Raw genomic sequence first — 23899 nt, 5'->3', positions numbered from 1 at the left:
CATTCAAAACCTCCCTCTTCTCTCCTGTCTTCCTACAACATGGGAACTGTGACTGAGGAATGCTGGGTGGAGTCAAGAGCAGAGGTTGGTGGAGGACCTCATGCCTCTCCATCTTGATCAGATGGTGGTCTAGCCTGCAGGCAGGGCTAGGGGCCTGGGGTTAGGGGCCTGGGGCTATGGGCCTGGGGTTAGGGGCTAGGGGTTAGGGGTCAAGCCCAGTGGGTTAGGGGTCCATTATCACCAGCACTTAGCCAAGGGCACCAGCTGGGACGGTCTGATCCTTAGACTGGGACTGAAGATATCCTTCACCTCTGTCTCCAGCCTCACTCCGGGGACCTTGAAGACTGATACAGCTGGGGGGGGGGGTGTACAGAGAGAGACAGATACAGAGGGGGAGAGAGAGAGAGCGAAAGAGAGCGGGAGAGAGCGAGAGTCAGGCAACTCTTACGGCTTCACATCATTATAAAGTCAGGTGAAAAAGTTCCTCAGCCAGCTCACTAACAGTAACCAAAAGATAAACATCTCACACACTAACTCCCGGAGAAGCCTTGTAGGGCAGTTGGTCTGACAGATACCGATCATGGCAGCTCAGACAGCTTAGAGCCTAAAACGCCACCACGCCCTCCTTCCAGACTTACTGGCTACTCGCTGGGACGCGATCAAAGGGGCCTCTCATAGGCACCTGGTGTTGGGTGTGGTCGTGTACAGTCCAGCTAGAGCCCCATCCCTAACAACTACAATGGCTTCTCTTCTCAACACTTGATGCTGCTCGCCTCTGTTCCAGTTATATTGTGATACATTGTGTGAAAGTAGAAGGGCTACTCATTACTACTGGTCTGTTTCTAGGCCTTCTCCCTTCTGCCTTGCCAAGACCCTGGCATCATTAAAATAAGTTTGTTCTTCCTGGAGAGAACCTTCACTCCCCACGCTCTTTCACTTCTTAGTTGCTCTCTCTCGCTCTCTTTCTCTCAGTTGCTCTCTCTCGCTCTCTTTCTCTCAGTTGCTCTCTCTCGCTCCCTATTCTCCTTCTCCGCTCTGTTCATTGATGTCTCTCCCCTACTGTCTATTCTCCCTGTCTGGGATGCCATGCAGACTAGTAGCAGTAATGATGGCTCATTCTCGAAAGAGCAGAGTGTGTGTGTGTGTTTAACTATACTTGTGGGGATAGTAAACAAACAAAAATTTGATCAACTGGGGAAATTTTGTTGGTGGGAGGTCAAATGTGTTCAGTTTTGGGTTAGGGTTAGGTTTATGGTTAAGGTTAGGTTTTTGGGTTAGGGTAAGTGTATGGGTTAGGGGTTAAGGCTTTATTCCTATCTAATACATTCCTACATGTTCAATAATATCTATCCTAGTACTCCCTGTACTCTTCTTCTGTTCACTGAATATTATTTCTACGGCCTGGAAAAACACATCTATGTTTAAACCAAACCAGGCAGACTGTCAGCAGGATAGACAGACAGGTGGAGAGAGACTTCAAATGCAACTCTGCTTACTTATACATCCACTTTCCTGATGTATATCTATTTAGCCACCCGAGAGCTGTGGAGACAGTCTGATCTCTTCAAAGGAGCCATCTGTGCTCACAGTAGGAAGCTTGTGTCTTTAATCATGCGTCGGATGGGTAGACTGTTTAAGTGACAAACTGCACTGGAGTTTAGTGCAACGGAGTGTCAATCTCTCTCCCCGGCAGGGAGAAACAGAGAATGTTGATGGGGGGTGTCAGAGGAGGGAAATACTGTATATGCGCATGAATACACTCTCACACGTACAAACACATGCTTAGTCTCCCACATGTGTGTATACACACACACACACACACACACACACACACACACACACACACACACACACACACACACACACACACACACACACACACACACACACACACACACACACACACACACACACACACACACACACACACACACACCACATTATGCATCACTTGATTGTCATTGCTGTGACAAAAAACACATTCATATTGCATAGATAGATTGATATGTTATGTGTTTCATTGATGTGGAGTGACACACACACACTCACTGTCTCGTAGCTGCATGATGGGGGGTGGTAGCGTGTTGAAATAGGGGTGCTGCAGTGCATCCTGGGCCGAGATGCGGTCTCGTGGGATGGTGATCAGAATCTTCTGGGCCAGGTCCTCTGTCTTATAGGGCAACTTGGACAGTCTGAGGGGGAAGCAGAGGGGACTGACTATAAGAGATACACACACACACACACACACACACACTGACGGACAACCCCCAATAGATACACATACTTTATGTAAATTATTTTACATCCACAGCCATTAGACATATAACAACAACCCAGCCACACTTCTCAGTCATTTGCATTAATTCAAGTCAATTTTCCCTACTGGCGTGCATAGCTCTGTACCCCCCCCCCACCCCGCCCCTGCTTTGTGTGCCTCCTCGCTGTCCTACCGTAGCAACTTTTATTTCACAATGCAATTATCTGCTATTTCTGTGTGTGTTTTTCTGACAGTGTCCATGTATTTGGAGAAAAGAGCGTTTGGTCCCAACAGGGGGTCTAGTTAATTAAATCCATGGCTAGAACAAGAGAGAGGGGGAGATGGGTGGGGAGAGGAGATGGACGGGGGAGAGACCGACTCCCATTCATCAGTCTTGAAAAGACCTGCATTAAAAATCACACCATAACTCCCCTGAGTCTCGCTCAAACTCTCTCTCTCTCCCTCTCCCTTCCTCACTGTCTCTCATTTAAATCCATTAGATCCATATTCCTAGTAATGTGTTTTCCTATTTCAGAGTGATTCTTTTCAGACAAGACTGCATTAGTGTGCTACAGACTGTTGAGTGGGTCTCATATTTGTTATGACAGCGAGTCAGAGACTACTCCAGACATCCTCTCTCTCCCATAACCCGACTGTGTGTTTGTGCACGTGTGTGTATGTGCCTGTGTGAGTGTGTGTGTGTGTCTGGCCCCCCCTGTGGGCTGGTACAGGAGCAGAGCTGTGTTGGGTCAGATGTCACCATGATGGTAGGAAGGGGGAGGAAGGCGGGGGGAGGGGAGGAGACACGCCTGGCCAGACAAAGAATCTCCTGTTACCACAGGGCTAACTGCCCACCTCTGCTGCCCCCCCCCCCCCCCCAGCTGGAGGCAATGGAATGGGCAAACACACACACACACGGCCGTCCAAAAACGGGGTAGTTCCGTACCTTACACTATGTACACATGTGTCCAAACTCTACCTCTACAGTCACTTATATGCTGGAGCAGAATACTATTTGTATCAAATGTTCACATTTGCAGGTTACTGAGATACATTAGACGAACCTGCACGAGTTAAACACATTCCCAAACTCATAGTTACTGACAGAACACTGAGCAAACTGTTTTCACCGTACCTTTTCCAAACATTCCTGAATTGCTGGGGCTGACATGGTTGAAACCACTCTGTAGGAAGAGGAGAGCAGCACGAGCAGGTTAGTTAGGAAATGTTTGGCCTGCAACTATGGCTGCAAAGGCATATGCACGATGGAACAGGGAGGTGGTCAGCCCACAGGACACAACAACAACAACGAATGTCTGTGTAAACTTACGGTAAAAGTAGTTCTCTTTGATGATTCATGCTACAGCTAGGGTATCCTGGAGGGGAGACTAAGTGAAACATGCTTTGGCACTACTGATCGCAATTTGTGGTTTCTGGGCCCTGGCGTAGAGTTTTAATGAGAGTGTTTTAACGGTTGATTAGCCGGTGCTTTGGACAGCCCCGATGCTCCATGATGAATTAATAGTGAACCGTGGAGATTGAACTTGTTTGAAATAAAAAACACTTCAAAAACATATTTAAAAAATGTATACGCTCAGTCTCTCCTGCAGGGTGCAACGGAGCATAAACAACCATACATTTTTAGACAAGCATTCTCTATAGTATAGGCTAGCTATCACTTTCCCCTGGCCAGTCAGGTCACTGAAGGAATATTTCCCCAATATTTTCCCTCTTCCCTTCTTGGCCTCTCCCTGTTCTGTGCTGGCCACCCGCTCTGCCCTGCTGAAAGCCGCCCAGGCCTTTATCTATTGGTCCATTCAGCTCCCACATCTGGAGAGGCCCAGTGGTGCCAGCAGCAGTCAGGGGGCCAGGTAGGGAGCTAGCCAGGAGGGAGAGAGGGGGGATGGGGAGAGGAGAAGATACCTCGGGTCATGCCCACACAAGGATAACCAACATGGGTGTCCTAAAACACCACAGTAACGTGCATGTGCACACGCTCTCACCCCCCCCCCCCCCTGTCAGACACAGAGGTTCTAAGTCCAGCCATTCTTCATGCCCAGATTGCACCCCCCACCCCCACACAGACAAGGCAGAGAAAGCTGTCTGGCTCACCCTCCTGCCTGTGTGTGCGTGTGCATGCGTGTGTGTGCGTGTGCATGCGTGTGTGCATGCGTGCGTGTGTGTGTGTGTGTGTACCAGAGCATGTGAGCGGAGTTGAGCGGTTGAAAGTCCCGCTCATCTCTGGAGTTGGTGCTTGCACACTGTTCCCGGCTCTCCATGTGCTTCCATACTGCTCAGCTAAAAACCGCTCCGGGCTCACAGGGGAGATCAAACTGCCAAATTCGCTCCATTCATTCAAATCCCAATTTAACCAACACCCATCTATTTCCGTGGCTACCTGGAACTACCAATTGGTTTTTAAGTATTGAAACCAAACCATATGGATTTGAATGAAAACCATTTTGAATAAACATGAAAAGGTGAATGTAAGAATGTCATATAAACACTCTAAATAGGTCAGGAGACAGACAGGAAGCGTAAGAAGGAACGGAAATGAATTACTTAGGCTATATTGTTTCTATTATTTCAAAGCTATAGCCTACAAAGAAATACATTGTGAAGCATTTGTGAGTGTGACACAATAGGCTGGTAGGGACATAAAGGGCTCAGTATTTCAACCACATGTCATTGTATTAAACCATTATAATGTATATATTGTGCATATAGGCTGCGACTTACTTAGAATGAAATACAAATTCAACAAAAAAAATGAAAGCATTTAAAGAATTCATTTTTCAGAAACATGAGTGATGGTGCCTGGAGAGCCGGTCAGCAGCAGACAATGAATGTCCTCCTCACACTTGCAGAACAGTTGTGGATGCTAAACACCCCTTTGGCCCTTCTTGCCAGGTTGGTCAGAGACGCTGAGTTGTGTTTTGTTTTTCTATAGGTAGGCCTAGAGTTTTTTTTAGGCAAAATAACTCAACGAAAACGGAAGCTCCTTGAACGTGGGAATATGCCAGGCCCATTGGGCCAAAATCAAGTATTGTATAGATATTAGAACGAAAATGAACACAACGTTTAAATTTATAAATGCTTTGCCACCACGACACACTTAGTTATCTACCCACCTATTTCCTTTCTTTTAGCAGGTGCACATAGCATGCTTTTGGGATATGTGTCTTTTCAGATTCCACAAGGATTCTTTAGTTGTGGACACTAAATCATCGCACTTGCTCTTCATCCTCATCTTTGTACGTCACCTTGATTTAGCACCTGTGTGTTTTATCAGTGTCTTTATGAACATATTTAGGGAACTCCATGACAGTAGCTAAAGCAAAGGGCTATAGCAGCACACACGCAGACTACAAATGCATGCTGGGACGGGCATGCCCCGAGCTCGTGAAGTGAGAGCTACCGGAGCAAAATTGGAGCGGGCGAGAAGACCGATGCTCCAGCCTTTAAAAATCTCGCTCTTATGCTCCAGTCAAATTGGGCACGCTCTGCTCCTCGCTCCGCTCCACTCCACTCACATACTTCAGTGTGCGCAAGCATCTGCCTGACTTGTCTGTCTTCTCATCTCCCAGCCTCACCGCTCTGTTTGCTTTACACATATTTTATACAGAACGTTCTCGCTTTTTGACTTCCAGACCTTTCTACTAGCCCATCTTCTCTCAGCATCTCGTCGCCCCCAACCAATGTCAGAGCCCTTATTGAACTGCATGGGGCAGCGCAGACAGGACCCACTGTGTAGTTTGGAGATTCATCTATGCATTTATTCAGCATTTATGAATCTTATGTTTATTTATTCATGTTTGCTGGGGAACTTTAAGACTTAACAGTCTGAGGTTTTGAATTCCTATGGGTCTTGTAGGGGAGGAATTAGCAAAGACAAAGAGTAGCCCATATTTTCTGCAGCGCAACACACACACACAGTCTTGTATAACTAACCTTGTGGAGACACACAATTCAGTCCTTCAAAATGCTATATTCCCTAACCCCTAACCCCAACCTAAATGCCAAAACCTAATCTTAACCCCAAAATGTAACCTTAACCATAACCCTAGATCCTGACCCTAACACTAATTCTAACCTTAACCCTAAAACCCAAAGGAATAGCATTTTAACTTGTGGGGACTAACAACATGTTCCCAGTTGGACAAATGTTTGTTTGTTTACTATTCTTGTATAGTTTATAGTTTATAGTTAAACACACACACAGTCAGCTGTGAAACATGTCACCCCCGAACTCCCTTTGTAGCCCATTACTGGAAGAGTGGGAAGACAGGCTGACTCAGGTTCAACTCAGCATGAGGTTTAAATCTCAGGGTTGGATAGAAGAGTATAAAAGACTGGCAAGTACACACATCTGGGTATGGTGTCATTGATCGTGGTTTACAAGGTGAAAGTGAGAGATCAGCATAGGCGAGTCAGAGGAGTAAGAGCTCTGTCCAAAACCACACCGTCTGGAGGTCCATTTGAAGGTCTTTCTCGTTCCTGACATCATTCTCTCTCAGAATGATGACAGAGTTAACTCCCACACATAGCCTTCACACGGACTCCTCTCGCAGGTGTGCTTGTCAGCCTCACGCCATGCATCTCAACTCTCTTAAACCACAGTGCATTAGAAAGAGCTGAAATACTCTCTTCCCACAGCCGTCTTAAATGCCACGAGTCTGGAAAGCAAAAGTAGTACAAAAGACCAACAGGCCCACAGTCCCATACAACCCCAACAAAAATGTATCTCGTTGACTTCTTCTACCCCCTAGTGGTTAGGGATGAGCCACACAGCAAACCATGAGTCTCGTCTGCTGTGGTTTCTGTCGAGCTTTATTAAGTGTGTAGATTACCCAGACGAATCCCAAACTAATCCCTCCCTGACCTTTCTCTGACCCAATGGGAATGACTGTATTTTCTCAGCAGCACATAGATTGGATTATTGTAATGGTGATGAGGGAGGAGGAGGAGGATGAAAGGGATGAAGAGGTTCTGACCTGGTCTGAAGTTGGGCAGCTCGTTCACTCCTGGCCACGTCTCCTCAGTCGGGACCCCTACGACCTGGAGACAGACAAAAAGGGTCCAGAGTGAGCCGTCAACCGCCATCTCTACTAGTTTTTATGGATCTACACTCTTAGAAAAAAGGCTTCCAAACGGGTTCTTCGTCTGTCCCCATAAGAAAACACTTGGGTTCCAGGTAGAACCTTTTTGGGGTTCTACGAAGAACCCGCTGTAGAATGGTTCTACCTGGAACCAAAAATGTTTCTCCAAAGGGAACAGCCAAAGAACCCGTTAAGCATCTAGATAGCACCTTTTTTCCCCTAAGAGTGGAGAGAGGATGATACCATTGAAAAGAGTGAAAGGGGGGATCCTACTCACAGTCCATACGTTCTGCAGCTGCTCAAAGACGTCTGCCACCCCTGGAAAGGCTGGCGTCCCCTGGAGCATCTCAATGAAGATGCATCCAGCTCCCCTGGAAGACAACACAGGTTGGAGGGAGTCATTTAATAATCAGTGAAAAGACAGAGAAGGACGGGACATCTTCCTTCAGTACTTCATAATCGGCACAATTAAGTGTCCTTGGTAAAAATATGAAAACCTTCCGAAATATACAGCACGAAAGCAAATACCTAGGTTATGCCCAACCCATTTGATTATTGCTGTTAAAATACTAACCCTTTTGGTACATTTCTCTTTGTATTCAAAGACCTTAAACAACATGTGGTCCCAATCTTTTCTTTTTGGAAAGGTCAAGTAGAAACCTGCCCAGATATCATTAACATTAATGCACAGGATGGTTTATACCAACGCTTATGCTATTCATTAGAACAAAATTATTTTAACTCTGGGGGAAATAATATTTTGCTTAGGAGAGCAACTCTAAACGTTTGTTTTTCAGTATGGCACCAAAACATCATTAGACAAAGGCCAAGAGGTTAAACTCTTCTGAACACGCAACATTCTCTGAGCCAACCTGAGGTAACTCACTCTGCAGGAGAGTACTGGTGGCAACACTAGTGGCAGCTACTCTTAAACCACCACTGATGCCGCGTTCAAAACAACTGAGAACTAGGAAATCTCCGACTTCAGTGCGTTCAAGGTAACTGGGAACTCTGAAAAAAAAAAACAGCTCCGACTAGGAAAAATGACGTCATGATTTGACCTAGTCCCCCCCCCCCCTCCAGAGTTCCCAATTGTCTTGAAAGAGCCATGATACAGTGGTCTAAGTAGTTATGCAGTCCCTAGACCAGTATGGACACGGTCCAGTGGTATTCTGGTGTTGATCTGGTTCAATGCTGGTGGGTTCAGATCTGACTGTCCAGTGGGAAAAAGCTGATTGAAATGACGTTATTGCAACCTTGCCTGCAGGGTGGTTGTTTATGGAGGATGTTCAGACCCTGTCCAAATATGGGATATTGTATGTCCAAATATGTCCAGTCCACTCACCAGATGTCCAGAGCAGTGGAGTAATCAGTGGAACCCAGGAGGACATCAGGAGGCCGGTACCACAGAGTCACCACCTCAGATGAATAGGTCTGGCACGGGATGGACTTGGACCGGGCCAGCCCTAGTGGACACAGATGGAACCATATAGTTATAACATGAATACAATACCACATATAACACACATATCATATCAAATTTGATTTGTCACATACACACGGCTAGCAGATGTTCATGTGAGTGTAGCGAAATGCTTGTGCTTCTAGTTCCGACAGTGCAGTAATATCTAACAAGTAATCTTACAATTCCCCAACAACTATCTAATACACACAAATATAAAGGGGTGAATGAGAATATGTACATGAAAGTATATGGATGAGCGATGGCTGAGGGGCATAGGCAAGGTGCAGTAGATGGTATAAAACACAGTATATACAGTCGAAGTCGGAAGTTTGCATACACCTTAGCCAAATACATTTAAACTCAGTTTTTCACAATTCCTGACATTTAATCCAAGTAAAAATTCCCTGTCTTAGGTCAGTTAAGATCACCACTTTATTTTAAGAATGTCAAATGTCAGAATAATAGCAGAGAGAATTATTTATTCAGCTTTATTTCTTTCACCACATTCCCAGTGGGTCAGAAGTTTAAATACACTCAATTAGTATTTGGTAACATTGCCTTTAAATTGTTTAACTAAATTGTTTAACTTGGGTCAAATGTTTTGGGTAGCCTCCACAGGCTTCCCATAATAAGTTGGGTGAATCTTGGCCCATTCCTCCTGACAGAGCTGGTGTAACTGAGTCAGAATTGTAGGCCTCCTTGCTCGCACATGCTTTTTCAGTTCTGCCCACAAATGTTCTATAGGATTGAGGTCAGGGCTTTGTGATGGCCACTCCAAAACCTTCAATACCATTTTGCCACAACTTTGGAAGTATGCTTGGGGTAATTGTCCATTTGGAAGACCCATTTGTGACCAAGCTTCAAATTCCTGACTGATGTTTTGAGATGTTGCTTCAATATATCCACAGAATTTTCTTTCCTCATGGTGGCATATATTTTGTGAAGTGCACCAGTCCCTACTGCAGCAAAGCACCCCCACAACATGATGCTGCCACCCCCATGCTTCACGTTGGGATGGTGTTTTTCGGCTTGCAAGCATCCCCCTTTTTCCTCCAAACATAACGATGGTCATTATGGCCAAACAGTTCTATTTTTGTTTCATCAGACCAGAGGACATTTCTCCAAAAAGTACGATATTTGTCCCCATGTGCAGTTGCAAACCGTAGTCTGGCTTTTTTATGGCGATTTGGAGCAGTGGCTTCTTCCTTGCTGACCGGCCTTTCAGGTTATGTCGATATAGGACTCAGTTTTACTGTGGATAGAGATACTTTTGTACCTGTTTCCGTCAGCATCTTCACATGGTCCAAGGTCCAAGGTCCTTTGCTCTGGGATTGATTTGCACTTTTTGCACCAAAGTATGTTCATCTCTTGGACACAGAACTCCTTCCTGAGTGATATGATGGCTGCGTGGTCCCATGGTGTTTATACTTGCGTACTATTGTTTGTACAGATGAACGTGGTACCTTCAGGCGTTTGGAAATTGCTCCCATGGATAAACCAGACCTGTGGAGGTCTACATTTTTTTCTGAGGTCTTGGCTGATTTCTTTTGATTTTCCCATGATGTCAAGCAAAGGCACTGAGTTTGAAGGTAGACCTTGAAATACATCCACAGGTACACCTCCAATTGACACAAATTATGTCAATTAGCCTATCAAAAGCATCTAAAGCCATGACATCATTGTCTGGAATTTTCCAAGCTGTTTAAAGGCAGTCAACTTAGTGTATGTAAATGTCTGACCCACTGGAATTGTGATACAGTGAATTATAAGTTAAATAATCTGTCTGTAAACAATTGTTGGAAAAATGACTTGTGTCATACACAAAGTAGATGTCCTAACCGACTTGCCAAAACTATAGTTGGATAACAAGAAATTTGTGGAGTGGTTGAAAAACTAGTTTTAATGACTCCAACCTAAGTGTATGTACACTTCAACTGTACATATGATATGTGCAATGTAAGATATGTAAACCTTATTAAAGTGGCATTATTTAGAGTGGCATTGTATAACGTGACTAGTGATCCATTTATTAAAGTGGCCAGTGATTGGATCTCAATGTAGGCAGCAGCCTCTCTGAGTTAGTGATTTTGCTGTTTAGCAGTCTGATGGCCTTGAGATAGAAGCTGTAAGATGAAGTTATAATACCACCTGTATACATGACCAAATAACACATTATAAAGAGAGAGTTATTAACAGGCTTCTACGGAGGATAGACAATGAACAAGCCAGAACGTAAGAGGCTGTGGAGGGGTTGGCTTGGGTTAGGATTGTGGTTGAGGCTAAGGTTAGGTTTGAACCGGGATGTGGATATGAAGCTTGGGTTAGGGTTGTGGTTGAGGCTAAGGTTAGGTTTGAACCGGGATGTGGATATGAAGCTAGGGTTAGGGTTGTGGTTGAGGCTAAGGTTAGGTTTGAACCGGGATGTGGATATGAAGCTAGGGTTAGGTTTGAACCGGGATGTGGATATGAAGCTAGGGTTAGGTTTGAACCGGGATGTGGATATGAAGCTAGCGTTAGGGTTGTGGTTGAGGCTAAGGTTAGGTTTGAACCGGGATATGGATATGAAGCTAGGGTTAGGTTTGAACTGGGATGTGGATATGAAGCTAGGGTTAGGTTTGAACCGGGATGTGGATATGAAGCTAGGGTTAGGGTTGTGGTTGAGGCTAGGGTTAGGTTTGAACCGGGATGTGGATATGAAGCTAGGGTTAGGGTTGGGTTGAGTTGTTAGGTTGAACCGGGTTAGTGTTAGGTTTGAACCGGGATGTGGATATGAAGCTAGGGTTAGGGTTGTGGTTGAGGCTAGGGTTAGGTTTGAACCGGGATGTGGATATGAATCTAGGGTTAGGGTAGAACCGGGATGTGGACATGAAGCTTGGGTTAGGGTTGTGGTTGAGGGTTAGTGTTGAGTCGGGGTGTGGACATGAAACTAGTATTAGGGTTGAGGTTAGGGTTGAACCAGAATGTGGACATGAAGCTAGGGTTTGGTTTACCGAAGTCAGCCAGTTTGAGCTCCCCCAGGTAGCTGATGAGCAGGTTCTGGGGTTTAAGGTCCCGATGCAGGATCCTCCGACCGTGGATGTAGGACAGACCCCGCAGCAGCTGGAACATGAAGATCTGATGGACAGACAGACAGACAGACAGACAGACAGACAGACAGACAGACAGACAGACAGACAGACAGACAGACAGACAGACAGACAGACAGACAGACAGACAGACAGACAGACAGACAGACAGACAGACAGACAGACAGACAGACAGACAGACAGACAGACAGACAGACAGACAGACAGACAGACAGACAGACAGACAGACAGACATGCAGGAAGAGCATGGTCAATGGTGAACAATTAAAACAACTGAAAGAGCAGAGGACAGATTTTTCGGGTGAGAGGGAAAAGGTATGGTATTTGTTGAGGTTCTGTTGATCAAAATATTGAACTTACCCTGACATTGTAGGAATGCAGGCCTCCTGGGTGCTGCGTCATATACTCAGCCAAATCTGTTTGTACGTACTCAAAGACAAATGTGAGTGCCTCTTTGGTGTGGATGATGTCATGGAGCAGGACAATGTTGGCGTGTTTCAGGCCTTTTAGGAGGGAGGCTGGACAGAGACAAAGAGCGAATACTAATTCACTTTGCTCACAGTGGAAATGGAATTCGAAAAGCGCCTGCAATTCTCCTTAACATGCTAAAGCTAACATGACTTCAGTTCATTTCCTGTGTGGGTGCTCTGAGACGTCGAAGTATCAATCCTGTTTCGCATGTACAGCATGTGCCTCCTGGAAAAACTCTCACCCTCTCGGATGGCAGTGAATGGTACGCCTTCTTCCGTCTTCATACGGATCACCTTCAAGGCCACCAGGTGCCCGTTTATCCTGAGGGCAGAGTAGAGGAGAGTAACAGAGAAGGTGAACATCCCACGGCTCAGTTATGGTAAGAGAGGATACAGGCAAATACAGTAATCTATTATCATTTATAACGGAGAGGTACAATTCAGGACCTCATTAAATGTCAAGAAAAACACAAATGAACCTCGCCCTCCATTTCTGCATTGCTGCCAACCAATCAAATCACATCTCCTACCTGACCAAAAAACTCTTATCTTAGTGCAGCTGTGGCTTTTGGCAGCTCTCTGCCTGCTCTTCTGAAGTCTGACTTGATGAGTTAATAAAGTTCTCTGCCTGCTCTTCTGAAGTCTGACTTAATGAGTTAATAAAGCTCTCTGCCTGCTCTTCTGAAGTCTGACTTAATGAGTTAATAAAGCTCTCTGCCTGCTCTTCTGAAGTCTGACTTAATGAGTTAATAAAGCTCTCTGCCTGCTCTTCTGAAGTCTGACTTAATGAGTTAATAAAGCTCTCTGCCTGCTCTTCTGAAGTCTGACTTAATGAGTTAATAAAGTTCTCTGCCTGCTCTTCTGAAGTCTGACTTAATGAGTTAATAAAGCTCTCTGCCTGCTCTTCTGAAGTCTGACTTAATGAGTTAATAAAGCTCTCTGTCCTGAACACTAGCATAACATCACCAACGATTTGTATAACTGAAGCAAGACAGACACACAGCCTGTCGTTTCAAATGGGTGGGCAGAGCCAAGCACAAGCTTGCGAGATCCTATTGTCACGTTCTAGCACACATTTGCATATTTCCGTTAGGGAAAGCCTACTCTGTGAAGTGTGCGTGTGCAATAACTAAATAACTACATTTGCCTTCTAAACAAGGGTAAAGTCTACAAAACTTAGTCTCACTCTATTCGTAACAGATTATACTTTTGGGAACCATAAACTGCATTGAGATCAATCGTTTAATTGTCGGCCAAAATCCATCTCGTTCCATCTTCTCCCACTGCCGGCCACTGGGCTTCGTCTCACTACCATATTTGGTGAAATCCGGTGAAATACCTGTTCTATCTGTGACATGACCTCTGGCAGCCTCGACTGTGTGCTGTTTGACCGTATGAAGTGAAACCACTGTGAGAGGCTTTATAGACGCTCACAAAACAAAAACGACCTTGTCCTTCGTCAAACCATCAGCACAGGGGGCAAATAGGGTCAGTCAAATCAATACCAGCTGACATAGCGGTTTAGTTTGTAGGGATAGTATAAAAGATGTGTCATAGACGAATGACTACACTGACCTATTGGACGTTGTCAGGGTGGGTGACGTAATTATTGAGCTGTTGATCAGTGTTGAGTTGTGGTAATGTCTTACAGCTTATAGCACCTGTACTGACTTCAGATTCCGCTTGCTCTTCGGGGTCAAGGTCGGGTTACTGCATAAACACTTGATGACAACTGATCGATTGATTGATACTGACCGGCTGATTCCCTTGTAGACTGTAGCGTATGTCCCCTCCCCTATCTTCTCCAGGTTCAGGTAGGAGTTGGCTGTGCCAAACTGTAGGCCTGTTTTCTGTGAGGACGGACACGCGTGTGTTAGGTGGGGTAAGGTGCCGACCTCAAACATTTACAGTACATCTTCATATTGACAGAGTGCGGTAACTGCAGGTACATTACAGATATAACCAGGTGCCCAAGCCAAGCCTGATCCCAGATCTGTTTGTACTATCTTGCCAGATCCTAAAGTCATTGTCACACACTATAGTAAATCATACAGGTGCATCAAAGCTGGGACCGAGTGACTGAAAAATTGCTTCTACCTCTTGGCCATCATTCTGTTAAACAGCCGTCCCTAACACAGAGAGGCTGCTGCCTACATACAGACTTGAAATCATTGGCCACTCTAACAAATGGTTCACTAGTCACATTATTCATGTCACTGTAATAATGATGTTTACATATCTTGCATTACTCATCTCATATGTATATACTGTATTTTATACCATCTATTGCATCTTGCCTATGTCACTCGGTCATTGCTCATCCATATATTTATAAGTACATATTCTTATTTCATCCCTTTACTTAGATTTGTGTGTATTGGGTAGTTGTGGAATTGTTAGATTACTTGTTGATATTGCTGCACTGTCGGAACTAGAAGCACAAGCTTTTCGCTACACTCGCAATAACATCTGCTAACCATGTGTATGTGACCAATAACATTTGATTTGATAACAGATTCTGGGATCAGGCTAAACTTCCCAGTGCTCACCCATTGGAAGTCCTGATCGAAACTTTTCCCTCCCATAGGGTCACTGTTGCTGCGTCCTCTCTGGACCGCCAGCCTGCGGACCTGCAGCGTGTGGAACCAGTGAGGCCGGGGCTTGGAGTTGGACGGGTCCGTCTCATCCAACTGGCCAGGTGAAGGAGAGAGAATAGAGGGAGACAGGAGAGAGAGAGTGGTGGATGCAAATAAACACATGGCAGGCGAGAGAGAGCGAGAGAGAGAGAGACAGAGAGAGAGAGAGAGAGAGAGAGAGACAGAGCGAGAGACAGAGCGAGAGAGAGACAGAGCGAGAGACAGAGCGAGAGAGAGAGAGCGAGAGAGAGCGAGAGAGACAGAGCGAGAGACAGAGCGAGAGAGAGAGAGCGAGAGACAGAGCGAGAGACAGAGCGAGAGAGAGAGAGCGAGAGAGAGCGAGAGACAGAGCGAGAGAGAGATCGAGAGACAGAGCGAGAGAGAGCGAGAGACAGAGCGAGAGAGCGAGAGACAGAGCGAGAGAGAGCGAGAGAGAGCGAGAGACAGAGCGAGAGAGAGCGAGAGACAGAGCGAGAGAGCGCGAGAGAGAGCGAGAGACAGAGCGAGAGACAGAGCGATAGACAGAGCGAGAGAGAGAGAGCGAGAGACAGAGCGAGAGACAGAGCGAGAGAAGCGAGAGAGACAAGCGAAGAAAGCGAGAGACAAGCGAAGAGAGCGAAGAGAGAGCGAGAGAGAGAGAGACAAGCGAGAGAAGAGCGAGAGAGAGCGAGAGAAGCGAGAGACAGAGCGAGAGACAGAGCGAGAGAGAGCGAGAGACAGAGCGAGAGACAAGCGAGAGACAGAGAGAGAGCGAAGACAAGCGAAGAGAAGCGAGAGACAGAGCGAGAGACAGAGCGAGAGACAGAGAGCGAGAGACAGAGCGAGAGACAAGCGAGAGAGAGAAAGCGAAGACAAGAGCGAGAGACAAGCGAAGAGAGCGAAGAAGAGCGAGAGACAAGAGAGAGAGCGAGAGAGAGCGAAGAGAAAGCGAAGAAAGCGAGAGAAAGCGAAGAGAGAGAGACGAAGAAAGCGAAGACAAGCGAAGAGAGACAGAGCGAGAGAGAGAGAGAAGCGAGAGACAAGCGAGAGAGAGAGAGCGAAGAAAGCGAAGACAAGCGAGAGCGAAGAGAGAGAGAGACAAGCGAGAGAGAGAGCGAGAGACAGAAGAGAGAGAGCGAGAGAGAAGCGAGAGACAGAGCGAAGAGAAGCGAGAGAGCGAGAGAGAGAGAGAGAGACAGAGCGAGAGAGAGAGAACTAGAGAGAGAGAACTAGCGAGAGAGAGCGAGAGAGAAGCGAGAGACGAAGAGAAGAAGCGAGAGAGAGCGAGAGAGAGCGAGAGAGAAAGCGAAAGAGAGCGAGAGAGCGAGAAAGCGAGAGACAGAGAGAGAAGAGAGAAAGCGAGACAAGCGAAGACAAGCGAGAGAAGACAGAAAGCGAAGACAAGCGAGAGAAGAGACAAGCGAGAGACAGAAGCGAGCGAAGAGCGAGCGAGACAAGCGAAGAAGACAAGCGAGAGAAAGCGAAGAAAGCGAGAGAAAGCGAAGACAAGCGAGAGAAAGCGAAGACAAGCGAAGAAGCGAGAGAAAGCGAAGAAGACAAGCGAAGAGAAGAGACAAGCGAGAGAGAAGCGAAAGAAAGCGAGAAAGCGAAGAAAGCGAGAGCGAAGAGAAGAGAGCGAAAGACAAGCGAAGAGAAAGCGAGACAGAAAGAAAGACAAGCGAAGACAAGCGAAGAGAAAGCGAGAGACAAGCGAAAGAAAGCGAAGAAAGCGAAGACAAGCGAAGACAAGCGAACAAGCGAAGCGAGAAAGCGAAAGCGAGAGAAGCGAAGACAAGAAAGCGAAGAAAGCGAAGAAAGCGAAAAGCGAAGAAAGCGAAGACAAGCGAGAACAAGCGAGCGAAAAGCGAGAAGAAAGCGAAGAAAGCGAAGAAAGAGAAACGAAGAAAGCGAAGAAAGCGAAGACAAGCGAAAGCGAAGAAAGCGAAGAAGCGAAGACAAGACAAGCGAAGACAAGCGAGAAGACAAGCGAACAAGCGAAGAGAAGAAAGCGAAGAAGAAAGCGAAGACAAGAAGAGAAGCGAGAAAGCGAAGAAAGCGAAGAAAGCGAAGACAAGCGAGAGAGAAAGCGAGAAAGCGAGAAGCGAAGAAGAGAGAAGAGAGACAGAGAGAGAGCGAGAGAGAGAGACAGAGTGAAGAGAGAGAGAGAGAGAGAAGAGAGCGAGAGAGAGAGAGAGAGAGAGAGAGACAGAGAGAGAGAAGAGAAGAGAGACAAGCGAAGACAAGCGAAGACAAGCGAGAGAGAGAAGCGAGAGACAAGCGAGAGACAAAGAAGAGAACAAGAGAGAGAGAGAGAACAAGAAAGCGAAGACAAGCGAGAAGAAGCGAAGAGAGCGAGAAAGAAAGCGAAGAAAAGCGAAGAGAAAAGCGAAGAAGAAAGAGACAAGAAGAGAAGCGAAGACAAGCGAAAAAGCGAAGAAAGCGAAAGCGAAAAAGCGAAGAAAAAGCGAAGAGAGCGAAGAAAGCGAAGAAGAGAAGCGAGAGAGAAAGCGAAGAGAAAGCGAAGAAAAGCGAGAGAAAGCGAAGAAAAAGCGAGAAGAAGCGAGAGAGCGAAGCGAACAAGCGAAGACAAGCGAAGAGAAAGCGAAGAAAGAGCGAGAGAAGCGAAGCGAGAGACAAGCGAAGAAAGAAGCGAGAGAAAGCGAGAGAGAAGCGAGAGAGAGAAGAGAGAGAAGAGCGAGAGAACAAGCGAGAGAGAGAGCGAGCGAAAGAAGAGAGCGAAGCAAGCGAAAGAGAAGCGAAGAAAGACGAAGCGAGAGAAGCGAGAGAAGAAGCGAGAGAAAGCGAGAGACAGAGCGAGAGAAAGCGAAGAAAGCGAGAGAGAGCAAGCGAAGAAGAGACAAGCGAGAAAGAGAAAGCGAAGAAAGCGAAAGCGAAGAAAGCGAGCGAAGAGAAGCGAAGAGAAGACAAGCGAAAAGACAAGCGAAGAGAAAGCGAAAGCGAAAAGCGAAAGAAAGCGAAAAGAAAGAGAGAGAAAGCGAAAGACAAGCGAAAGACAAGCGCGAAAGCGAAGAAGAGAAAGAAGAGAAGACGAAAGCGAGAAAGAGAAGAAGCGAGAAAAGCGAGAGAAAGCGAGAGAGAAAAAGCGAAGACAAGCGAAGAACAGCGAAAAAGCGAAGAAAAGCGAAGAAGCGAAGAAAGCGAAAAAAAGCGAAGAAAGCGAAGCAAGCGAGAAAAGCGAGAGCGAGACAAGCGAAAAGCGAAAGAAAGCGAAGAAGAGCGAAGAAAGCGAAGAAGCGAAAAAAAGCGAAGAAGAAAGCGAAGAAAGAAGAAAGACAAGCGAAGAAAGCGAAGAAAGCGAAGAAAGCGAAGACAAGCGAAAAGGAAAGAAGCGAAGACGAAAGAAAGCGAAAAAGCGAAAGACAAGCGAAGAAAAGCGAAAAGAAAGACAAGCGAAAGACAAGCGAAGAAAAGCGAAGACAAGCGAAAGAAAGCGAAGAAAGCGAAGAACAAGCGAAGAAAGCGAAGAAAAAACGAAGAAAGAAAAGCGAAAGAAAAGCGAGCGAAAGCGAAAGAAAGCGAAGAAAGCGAAAGCGAAGAAAGCGAAGAGCGAAGAAAGCGAAGAAGCGAAAGCGAAAGCGAAGAAGCGAAGAAAGCGAAGAAAAGCGAAGAAAAAGCGAAGAGCGAAGCGAAGCGAAAGAGAAGCGAAGACGAGAAGAGCGAAAGCGAGACAAGCGAAGAAAGCGAAGACAAGCGAAAAAGCGAGAGACAAGCGAAGAAGAAGCGAAGACAAGAAAGAAGCGAAGACAGCGAAAAGCGAAGACAAGCGAAAGAAAAGCGAAGAAAAGAAAGAAAGAAAGCGAAAAGAAAGCGAAAGCGAAAGAAAAAAGAAGCGAAGACAAGCGAAGAAAGCGAACAAAAGCGAGAGAGAGCGAGAAAGAAGACAGAGAAGCGCGAAGAAAGCGAAGAAGCGAAGAAAGCAAAAGCGAAGACAAGCGAAAAAGCGAACAAGAAGCGAGAGAGAAGCGAAGAACAGCGAAGAAAGCGAAGAAAGCGAAAAGCGAAGAAAGCGAAGAAGAAAGCGAAGAAAGACAAGCGAAAGAAGCGAAGAGAAAGAAAGCGAAGAAAAGCGAGCGAAGAAACAAAGCGAAAAAGAAAGCGAAGAGCGAGAAAAGCGAAGAAAGCGAGAAAGCGAAACGAAGAAAGAAAGCGAAGAGAAGCGAAGACGAAAGACAAGAAAGCGAAAGAAGACAAGCGAAGCGAAGACAAGCGAAGAAAGCGAAGAAAGAAGCGAAAGAAAGCGAAGAAGAAAAGCGAAAGAAAGCGAAGAAAGCGAAGAAAGCAAGCGAAGCGAAAGCGAAAGAGAAGCGAAGAAAGCGAAGAAGAAAGCGAAAGAGAAACAAGCGAAGAAAGCGAAGAGAAAGAGAAGAGACAAGCGAAAAGAAAGCGAGAAAAGCGAAAGAAGAAAGCGAAAGAAAAGCGAGAAGACAGCGAAAGAAAGCGAAGAAAGAAGCGAGAGCGAAAAGCAAAAGCGAAAAGCGAAGAGAACAGCGAAGAAAGAGAGCGAGAAAGCGAAGAAAGAAAGAAACAAGCGAAAACAAGCGAAGAAAGCGAGAAAGCGAAGAAAGCGAAGACAAGCGAAGAAAGCGAAGCGAAAGCGAAAAGCGAAGCGAAAGAAAGCGAAGAGAAGCGAAAGAAAGCGAACAAGAGAAAGAAAGCGAAGCGAAAGCGAAAGAGCGAAAGCGAAGCGAAGCGAAGAAAAAGCGAAGAAAAAGCGAAAAGAAACGAGCGAAGAAAGCGAAGAAAAGCGAAAGCGAAAGAAAGAAGAAAGCGAAAGAAAGCGAAAGCGAAAAAAAGAAGACAAGCGAAAAGAAAGCGAGAAGAAAGCGAAAGAAAGCGAAAGAAAGAAGAGAAGCGAAGAGAAAGCGAAGAAAACAAGCGAAGAAAGCGAGAAAAAGAAGACGAAAGAAGCGAAGAAAGCGAAGAGAGCGAAGAGAAAGAAAGCGAAGAAAAGCGAAGAAAGCGAAAGCGAAAAGCGAAAGCGAAGAAAGCGAAGCGAAGAAAGCGAAGAAAGCGAAGACAGAGAAAGCGAGAAAGCGAAAAGCGAAGCGAAGACGAAAAGCGAAGAAAGCGAAGAAAAGCGAGAAAGCGAAAGAAAGCGAAAGAGAAAAGCGAACAAGCGAAGCGAAGCGAAGAAGCGAAAGAAAAGCGAAGACAAAAGCGAAAAAGCGAAGAGAAAGCGAAAGAAGCAAGCGAAGAAAGCGAAGACAAGCGAAAGAAAGCGAAGAAAGCGAAAAGAGAAGACAAGCGAACAAGCGAAGAGAAAGCGAAGACAAGCGAAGAAAGCGAAAAGCGAAGAAAGCGAAAGCGAAAGCAAAGAAAAGCGAAGAAAGCGAAAAGAAAGCGAAGACAAGCGAAGACAAGCGAAAAAGCGAAGAAAGAAAGCGAAAGAAAGCGAAGAAAGAAAAAGCGAAGAAGAGAAAGCGAAGAAAGCGAAGAAGCGAGCGAGAGAAGAGAGAGAGAGAGAAGAAGAAAGAGAAGAGAAGAAAGACAAGCGAGAGAGAAGCGAAAGTTAAGAGAAAGAGAAAGCGAAGAAAGCGAGAGAAAGAGCGAAGCGAAAGAAAGCGAAGAGAAGCGAAGAGAAAGCGAAGAGAAAGAGCGAAGAGAGAAAGCGAAAGCGAAGGAAGACAAGCGAAAGAGAGAGAAGCGAAGAGAGAGAAAGTTAGAGAGAAAGCGAAGCGAAGAAAGCGAAAAAGACAAGCGAAGAAAGAAAGGAAAGAGCGAAGAGAAGAAAGCGAAAGCGAAGACAAGCGAACAAGCGAAAGCGAAAAGCGAAGCGAAGCGAAGAGAGAAGACAAGCGAGGAAGAGAGAAGCGAAGGAGAAGCGAAAGCGAGAAGAGAGAGCGAAGAGAAGAAAGCGAGAAGAAAGCGAAGAAGAAAGCGAAAGAGAGAAGAAAGCGAAGAAAGAAAACGAGAAGAGAAGCAAGAGAAAGGAAGAGAGAGAAAGCGAAAGCGAGAGAGAGAGCAGAGAGAGAGAGAGCGAGCGAGAGAGAAGCGAAGAAGGAGAGAGAAGCGAAGAGAAGCGAAAAGAGCGAAGCGAAAGAAAGCGAAGAAGAGAACGAAGAGAAGAAGAAGAAGCGAAAGAGAAGCGAGAAGAAAGCGAGAAGAGAAAGCGAAGAAAGCGAGAGAGGGGAAAGCGAAGACAAGCGAGAAGAAAGCGAAAAAAGCGAAGAAAGCGAAGAAAAGAAGAAGACAAGCGAAGAGCGAAGCGAGAAGCGAAGAAGCGAAGAAAGCGAAGAGAAAGAAAGAAGAAAAGCGAAAAAGCGAAGAGAACGAAGAAAGCGAAAAGACAAGCGAAAGCGAAGAGAAAGCGAACAAGCGAAGAAAGCGAAGACAAGCGAAGAGAAAGACAAGCGAAGAAAGAAGAACAAGCGAAAGCGAAACGAGAGAAAGCGAGAAAAGCGAAGAAAGCGAACAAAGCGAAGAAAAGCGAAGAAAGCGAAAGAAAAGAAAGCGAAGAAAAGCGAAGACAAGCGAAAAAAGCGAAGAAAGCGAAAGCGAAGAGAAGAGCGAAAGCGAAGAAAGCGAAGAGCGAAGAAAGCGAAGAAAGCAAGCGAAGAAAGCGAAGAAAGCGAAGACAAGCGAAGAAAGCGAAAGCGAAGAAAAAGCGAAGAGCGAAAGCGAAAAAGCGAAGAGAAGCGAAGAAAGCGAAAGAAAGCGAAGAAGAAAGCGAAGGAGAAAGCGAAGAGAAAGCGAAGAAAAAAAGCGAGAAGAAAGAAAGCGAAAGAAAGAGCGAAAGCGAAGAAGAAAGCGACAAGCGAAAGCGAAGAAGAAGAGCGAAGAAAGCGAACAAGCGAGAGAAAGCGAAGAAAGCGAGAGAAAGCGAAGAGAGCGAAGAAAGCGAAGAGAAGCGAAAGCGAAGAAAGAAAGCGAAGAAAGACGAAAAGAGAAAGCAAGCGAAGAAGAAAGCGAAAAAGCGAAGAAAAAGCGAGAAGAAAGAGAGAAAGAGAGAGAGAAGCGAGAAGAAGACAAAGAAGAGAAGAAGAAAGCGAGAGAGAGAGAGAGAGAGCGAAGAGGAGAGAAGAGAGACAAGCGAGAGAGAGAAAGCGAAGAAGACAAGCGACAGAGCGAGAAGAGAGCGAGAAAGTTAGAGAAGCGAGAAAAGCGAGAGAAAGCGAAGAGAAGAAAGACAAGCGAGAGAAGCGAAGAGAAAGCGAAGAGAGACAAGCGAAGAAAAGCGAAAGAGAAAAAGCGAAGAGAAGACAAGCGAGAAGAGAAAGCGAAAGAAGAAGACAAGAGAGAGAAAGCGAAGAGAGAAGAGAGAGAGAAAGCGAAGAAAAGCGAGAGAAGACAAGCGAAGAGAACAGGAAGAGAAGCGAAGAGAGAGAAAGCGAAAGAAAGCGAAGAGAAGCGAAGAGAGAAGCGAAAGAAGAGAGAAAGCGAAGAAAGAAAGAGAGAAAGCGAGAAGAAAGCGAAGAAAGAGAGAAAGCGAGAGAAAGCGAAAAGCGAAAAGAAAGCGAAAGAAGACAAGCGAAGACAAGCGAAGAAAAGAAAAGCGAAGAAAGCGAAAGAGAAACAAGAAGAACAAAGAAAGAAAGCGAAGAAAGAAAGCGAAAGAAAGCGAAGAGAGCGACAAAGCGAAGAAAGCGAGAAAAGCGAAGGGAAAGCGAAAGAAAGCGAAGACAAGCGAAAAGCGAGAGAAGAGCGAAGAGCGAAAGAAGCGAAGAAAGCGAAGAAAGACAAGCGAACAAGCGAAAGCGAAGAAGCGAAGAAAAAGCGAAAGCGAGAAGCGAAAAAGAAGCGAGCGAAAGAAGAGAAGCGAAGCGAAGAGCGAGGAAGAAAGCGAAGAAAAGCGAAGAAGAAGAGCAGAGAAAAGCGACAAGCGAAGACAGAGAAAGCGAAGAAAGCGAAGACAGAAAGCGAAGAAAGCGAGACAAGCGAGAGAAAGCGAAGAAGCGAGAGAAAGCGAAGAGAAACAAACAAGAGAGCGAAGAGAGAAAGCGAAGAAAGCGAAGAAAGCGAGAAAGAAGAGAAGAAAGAGAAGCGAAGACAAGCGAGAACAAGCGAAAGACGAAGACAAGCGAAGAAAGCGAAGACAGAAAGCGAAAAGCGAAAGAGAAAGAAAGCGAAGACAAGCGAAGAAGCGAAAGACAAGCGAAGAACAAGCGAAGAAAAGCGAAGAGGAAGAAAGCGAAAGAAAGAAAAGAGAGAAGCGAAGAACAAGAAAGCGAAGAAAGCGAAAGAAAGAAGACAAAGCGAAAGAGAAGAAAGCGAAGAAAGCGAAAAAGCGAAGAAAGCGAGCGAAGAAAGCGAAGAAGACAAGCGAAGAAAGCGAAGACAAGCGAAGAGAAAGCGAAGAGAAAGCGAAAGAAAGCGAAGAAACAAGCGAAAGAAGCGAAGAGGAAAGCGAAGAAAAGCGAACAGAAAGCGAGAGAGAAAGCGAAGAGAGGAAGCGAACAAGCGAAGACAAGCGAAGAGAAAGCGAAGCGAAGAAAGCGAAGAGAAGACAGAGCGAGAAAGAGAAGCGAAGAGAAGCGAAGAAAAGCGAAGAGAAGCGAAAACAAGCGAAAGAAAGCGAGAAGCGAAGAAAGAAAGCGAAAGAGAAAGCGAAGAGCGAAAGAAAGCGAGAAAGCGAGAGAGAAAGCGAAGAAAGCGAGAAGAGAGAAGCGAGAGAAGCGAAGAAAGCGAAGACAAAGCGAAGAAAGCGAAAGAAGAGAGCGAAGAAAGCGAAAGAAAGCGAGCGAAGAAGAAGCGAAAAAAGAGAAAGCGAAAGAGAAAGCGAAGAAGCGAAAGCGAAGACAAGCGAGCGAGAGACAAGCGAAAAGCGAGAGAAAGCGAAGAGAAAGAGAAGAGAAAGAAAGAGAGAAGAGCGAAGAGAGAAAGCGAAAGCGAAGAAAAGCGAAGAAAGCGAGAGACAAGCGAAAGCGAACAAAAGAAAGAGAAGAGAAA

At 45.8% G+C, this 23899-nt stretch overlaps 1 protein-coding gene across 1 annotated transcript in view; it reads right to left on the bottom strand.

Annotated features, from left to right (window-relative positions):
- Positions 1 to 205: 205 nt before the first annotated feature.
- The window catches only part of LOC124011388 (cyclin-dependent kinase 15-like), a 45567-nt gene continuing 21873 nt past the window's right edge, over positions 206 to 23899 (bottom strand). Inside the window, exons 3-13 of the mRNA XM_046324709.1 lie at positions 14927 to 15067; positions 14133 to 14227; positions 12620 to 12699; positions 12268 to 12425; positions 11812 to 11935; positions 8702 to 8822; positions 7634 to 7727; positions 7252 to 7315; positions 3393 to 3441; positions 2050 to 2192; positions 206 to 353 (exon numbers count right to left, since the gene is read on the bottom strand). Of these exons, the coding sequence (XP_046180665.1) occupies positions 238 to 353; positions 2050 to 2192; positions 3393 to 3441; positions 7252 to 7315; positions 7634 to 7727; positions 8702 to 8822; positions 11812 to 11935; positions 12268 to 12425; positions 12620 to 12699; positions 14133 to 14227; positions 14927 to 15067 (1185 nt within the window). The 3' untranslated portion in view covers positions 206 to 237. The remainder of the gene's footprint in view (positions 354 to 2049; positions 2193 to 3392; positions 3442 to 7251; positions 7316 to 7633; positions 7728 to 8701; positions 8823 to 11811; positions 11936 to 12267; positions 12426 to 12619; positions 12700 to 14132; positions 14228 to 14926; positions 15068 to 23899) is intronic.

Source organism: Oncorhynchus gorbuscha, linkage group LG23, assembly GCF_021184085.1.
Source record: "Oncorhynchus gorbuscha isolate QuinsamMale2020 ecotype Even-year linkage group LG23, OgorEven_v1.0, whole genome shotgun sequence".
NCBI lineage: Eukaryota > Metazoa > Chordata > Actinopteri > Salmoniformes > Salmonidae > Oncorhynchus > Oncorhynchus gorbuscha.
The sequence above is the reverse complement of the archived record's forward strand: the minus strand, read 5'-3'. Positions and strand labels throughout refer to the sequence as shown.